The sequence below is a fragment of the Schistocerca americana genome, chromosome 2, assembly GCF_021461395.2.
Source record: "Schistocerca americana isolate TAMUIC-IGC-003095 chromosome 2, iqSchAmer2.1, whole genome shotgun sequence".
Classification (NCBI taxonomy): domain Eukaryota; kingdom Metazoa; phylum Arthropoda; class Insecta; order Orthoptera; family Acrididae; genus Schistocerca; species Schistocerca americana.
The window spans coordinates 1,096,482,264-1,096,487,583 of NC_060120.1; the positions used below are offsets into that span (position 1 = coordinate 1,096,482,264).

Here is a 5,320-nt window from a genome sequence, read left to right on the forward strand (position 1 = left end):
AGATCCTTGAGGTATGCCCTTTACAACTGGGAGACATTCTGATATTTGATTATTTACCTTAACAAACCATTTTCTATTGTCCAAGTACGACTGCATTAGGCATAGGGCATTCTCTCTCATTGCATAGTGGTAGACTTCTTTTATGAGAATATTGTGGGAGATCATATCAAAAGCTTTCCTGAGATTCAACAGTGTTGCACAGATAATATCTTTATTTTGAAAACAATTCTATATTTTTGCTACCATACTCTCAACTTCTTTGACTGTAGGAAGGCTGGATCTGAAACCATACTGTGAGGAGGTGAATATATCATTATGTTCAAAATATTGACTCATTGGTTTATGCATGCAGTATTTTATTATTTTTGATATTATAAGTGATATTGGTTGATAGTTATTTGGTGATGCTGTATCTCCTTTCTTATGTACTAGTTTACCGGTAACCACAGATATTTTTAAACATTCTGGCTTTAGAATTACTGAGCTTAGCTATTGATTTGTTGCCCATCTTCTGAGTTACACAAGTCCAGTGAAAGCAGTCTGTCTGCTTACTGTTCATTTCTGGCAGCAGTGCCTCTGCCTTACTCACATTCTCCATTATGCTGTTATCTGATTGAGGACTGACAAAATGCACATTTAGAATATCAGGTGGAATTGATATCAGGTATACTTTATCATCACAGTTAGTTTTTGTTTTAATAATTTCCCATGCAGCTTTGAATTTATTTACTGAGTTCAATATCTGTGTATCATTTGCTTTGCACTTAGCTGCCTCAATTTCAGATCTGTAAATCTTTTTTACTTTCATGTACATTTCCTTTTCAGCATTATTGTGCATGGACCTATGATAGGGGTAGCATTATGATTCTTATTCTGCTTAGAAGTGGGTTGTACCATCTTTTTAGATTTTGCGGCTTGGTCTCATGATTTTGCTTTGATATTTTCTTGCAGCATTTAGGACAACATGCTTCAACATTTTCAGTTAACAGTTCTAGAAATTTGTTGTAGATTCATTTGCACCCGCAGTGGTTATTATTTTATCCCATTTTATTAAATTCAATATACTTTAGCTTTGATTCATTTATTGGTCTTATAATTTTTCTACAGTCTCTCAAAGTTTCAGTTGCTTTACTGTTAAGAGTTTGTCTGAGCCATAGTCCCTCATGATCTGAAATGCCTAGCTTGATTGTGTTGAATTCTGTTTTGTTTAGATGAAGATTACAAATTATGTTACCTAGACATGCTTCCTGTCATTTATGCACCTGATGTTAAGGGATCTTAATGTATGTAGCAAGTGATCAAACTTTCTATTCTTAAATCTTATGTCTATATTGATATCACCAAATATTAGTATTCTGAAATTTTTGTATTTGAGTACCAAGAGTATCAGTTTCTCCAGAAGTTTCACAAACAGGTCTTCATTGTGTTTTATTGGGGGGGGAGGGGGGGTATACTTAAGCTATTATAATTTCCTGGTTTGGCAACATTATGGTTGCAGCTTCAAATTTTGCTTCTATGCACAGTCCTCTTACATCTATAACTTCGTAGATTAGGTTCACACTATTTTTAACATATACAGATACACCACCATGTTTAATACTTGTTCTACAGTAGCCAGTTGCCAATTCATATCCAAATGGTACACTTAAATTTAGTTCCCCATTGCTAAGCCAGTGTTCATTTATTGAAATCGCAGTGGAGTTTAAGTTTTCCAGCCAATACTGAAGTTCATTAAGTTTGTTCTTAAGAGACTGCACATTAATATGTAAGAACTTTACACTTGTACTTATCTTACTGTGGGTTTCCTGTAGCCCTTCAGCAAAAAATTATTGAGATGGGATGGAACTGCTCCTTTCTTCTTCCACAGTATACAACCATTTGATGGGTTTTCCAATGTTGACTTCTCCTTCAGATGGCACGGTGGTGAACTTCTTTTCTTGTTACGGGGATGAGTGGCTCCTATTACTTCTGCCAGTGTTGATGTCGCATTTTCCGTTATTGGTGTCGATTCTTTTCTTGTTGCCTGTGTTTCTGATGACAATGATTCTTGGGATGCTGGTGCCACTGGTGACTGTGGCTCTGCTGCTGTTGCCAGCGGTGGCTGTGGTTCTGCTGTTGACTGGGATGATGATGATGTTGCTTGTTCCAGTACTGCTGTTAATGGTGCATCTGCTTATATTTTTCTTGGTTCAGTGTGGTCAATCTCATTGTTGGAATGTGTTGGTCCAGTTTTTCCATCTTCCCTGTTTTTTCATTCTATAGAAGATTTTTCTACTTCTGGCATGATGGTTACTGCTATGTTGTTTCCTGTGACCATGGTCTGCTTTTTGGTAGTAATTGCATACTTTAATTGTTTACATAGTTTCTTTTTTCCTATTTTGTTTATATGCAATCCTTGCCATGTGAAATCTTGTGTTCCTAGAAATCTGTTTAAATCAAGTACTGTGACATGATTGTACTGTTCACAGGTTTTTACAGTGTACTTGCTCAGCTGACATATGACATAATTTGTCTGTACCCTATCTTGCTGGTATGGAATTGTACACAATATCACCATTGTGTGTAACAAATTCCTGATTAACTCTCCTACAGCATTTCTGAAATTTCAGGTCATCTTCCAGTTTCTGCTGTCATTTGATCCAGCACACACTATTAGAGTCCTCTTTTCCTAGGTGTTTGATTCTGCTATGAATGTCTCTAGTAATGTCCTTAAATAATGCACCTGGTTTAACAAAGGATGTCACAGAGAGCATTTCTTGCGATAATTCATTTAACAGACTTGCATAGTTTCTGCCGTTTTTATCAGTCAACATAAGAACTTTAGGTTCTGGCATAGCTGTATTACATTGATTTCTGGTTCGTTTCTCTGCTAATTGCATTTTTGTTTGTGCAGTATTTACTTTTACTGGGATGTGCGATGTAACACAATTATCGGAACATTCAGCAATGTTGCTGTTTTGTTTTTTCACCAAAAAATTAGCGTCATATGAAAGGTGTATCTTGTTTTCCACGTGTGACTCATTAACTACTCCTCTTATACCTCATGTTTCTAATTTGCTTTGTAGCACTTTATACTGAACAGTGTCAAGTCTCAGACAGGTTTAAAAATATGCCTGTAATGCAGTCTTACCTGTTGATTTGTTTAGTACCAGTATTATATACTCTTTTATGGCTGATACTGTATTATTGTTACCACAGAAGCTGGAGTGTGCTCAATTAACCTTTAACTAACGTGGTGCATTCTATTTGACTGCGCGCTTTCATCAACAGTTGCGATTTAGCCAGAGTTTCCTATCCATTATTGTGGCTGTCGGTTCAGTAGCTGCGAGTTTTTTGTGAGTGGACCGGCAACGCATGTGGTGTTATTCCAGAGCTTCTATAATGTGTCTAACATCCTTTTGAATATCAATCATGGTCATTTTCACTGCACCACGTTGTTTGTGTAATTTTTTCTGCAATTACATTCCTTACATATTCTTGATATTTTTCATTTCACAGCTTTTGGAATATGGAGGAACCTAGTAATTCTACAGGTAAAGGATCTGATCCAAGTAGCAGACAATGTGTGAACACTTCAGGCTGAAACTTTGAGGAAACTGTGAGCAGATGGTTGGAGGAATGAGACGACAGTGACTATGATGATAATCCTGAAGAAACTGAACCCATTGTGAGTGAGCATGACACTTTGTCAGAACAAAGTGTGACAGAAAATTACTCTGATGTAAGCAGTGATCCATGTGATGAGCAGCAGAGAAGCAATTACTTCTATGGAAAGAATCAGTACATATAGGCTAAAGCACCTCCCATCCGAGCTGTTTGAACTCCTCACCATAACTTCATCATGAAATTTCCATCTTCCACGTTGACTACAACAGGAGATTCAAAAGACCCATTTTCATTATAGCACATATATTTTGATGAAGTGGTTCTCGATCACATTCTACTATAAGCAAATGCTAAAATAGATTGTGTCAGGCAGAAGTACTCTGACAAAAGCAAAGCTGAACATCAGATTCTGGATTTGGATGAACTTTTGGCTTTTTTAGGACTTCTTATGTATTCTTCTGTCTTTAAATCCAACCACGAAAATGTAAATTATATATTTGCAACTAATGGTTCATTGGGAAATTTTCAAATGTGTCATGTCTAGGAACTGTTTTTCTTGAACTGCTTACGGTTTGATGACTTTCAAACTAAAAAAGAGAGTGTCAAAGTTGACAAAATGGCAGCAGTCTCTTGTCTCTTTAGAAAAATTGTGGAAAATTTCCAAAAATATTTCAGTTTAGGCACATGTGCTACTGTAGATGAGCAGCAAGTTTCCTTCTGTGGTAAAGTCTCATTTGTGGTCTACATGCCAAAGAAGCCTTTTAAATATGGTTTAAAAATAATGTCCTTGTGTGATGCAAGGACCAGTTTCTTTTATAATGGGTATATATACACTGGAAAAGGCTCTGATGGCAATACTTTGCCTGACAATGATAAGAAACTAATGATACCAACACAGTCTCTGTTGAGATTGTGTAAACCAATCTATGGCAGTAATCACAAAATTACTGCCAAAAATTCGTTCATCTCAATACAGACTGTAGAAGAGTTAAGGAAAATTAGATGCACTTTTGTTGTAACTCTAAAAAAGAATAATAGAGATATTCCACAAGCCTCCCAACCAAATAAGCATATGCCAGTTGGTTCGTCTTCGTACGGTTTCACACAAGGACCACTCTGTTGTCGCATGTGCCAAAGACAAACAAAGCAGTTCTTCATCACTTAAAACTTCCGGGCAGACAGGCGCTGGTCGAAGTATAAAACTAGTTCAACCTCGGCCTATCAGCCCGGAAGTTTTAAGTTAAGACAATACTGGCCGTGAAAGCTTACATTGTATGATCAAAGCGGTTCTTCTTAACTCTTCCATGTATCATAGCTCTGCTGATGATTTGGCATCTCAGAAACCAGAAATAATATCACACTGCAATGCCATAAAGGATGTGTCGATTAACTGGACGAAAAGTGCTCCATTTACTCCTGCAGTCAAAGAACTTGATGTTGGCCGATGTGTTTATTCTACCATTTATTGGACATCAGCACAGTAAATGCATATGTTCTTTGGAAGAGTGGATCAGATAAATCTCCTGTCAACAGGGATATCTTCCTGAAAGAACTGGCCCATAGTCTTGTGCTGAAACATATGTAAAAGCAAACTCAAAACCCATGACTTCTGCAGGAGTTACAACTAATGACCCGCCAGATTTTAAGCCCCGATGCTCCAACAGAAGAAGCAGTGGAAGCAGAATTAGGTCCTAGGAATAGAAAAATGTGGAGA

At 37.0% G+C, this 5,320-nt stretch overlaps 1 protein-coding gene across 1 annotated transcript; it reads left to right on the top strand.

Annotated features, from left to right (window-relative positions):
- The first annotated feature begins 3,508 nt into the window (after positions 1 to 3,508).
- On the top strand, positions 3,509 to 4,771 carry LOC124594692. The gene is made up of 4 exons (XM_047133057.1): positions 3,509 to 3,533; positions 3,624 to 3,780; positions 3,976 to 4,090; positions 4,151 to 4,771. Exons 1-4 carry the CDS (start codon positions 3,509 to 3,511, stop codon positions 4,769 to 4,771), a joined length of 918 nt encoding a protein of 305 aa, XP_046989013.1.
- Positions 4,772 to 5,320: the final 549 nt, after the last annotated feature.

Excerpts from the sequence above, each read along its gene's own strand:
- LOC124594692 (XM_047133057.1), top strand. The coding sequence starts at position 3,509 with ATGGAGGAACCTAGTAATTCTACAG. Across the intron at positions 3,781-3,975 it reads TACTTCTATGGAAAGAATCA|GCAGAAGTACTCTGACAAAA; the intron begins GTACATATAGGC and ends AGATTGTGTCAG. Across the intron at positions 4,091-4,150 it reads TTAAATCCAACCACGAAAAT|GAACTGTTTTTCTTGAACTG; the intron begins GTAAATTATATA and ends TGTCATGTCTAG.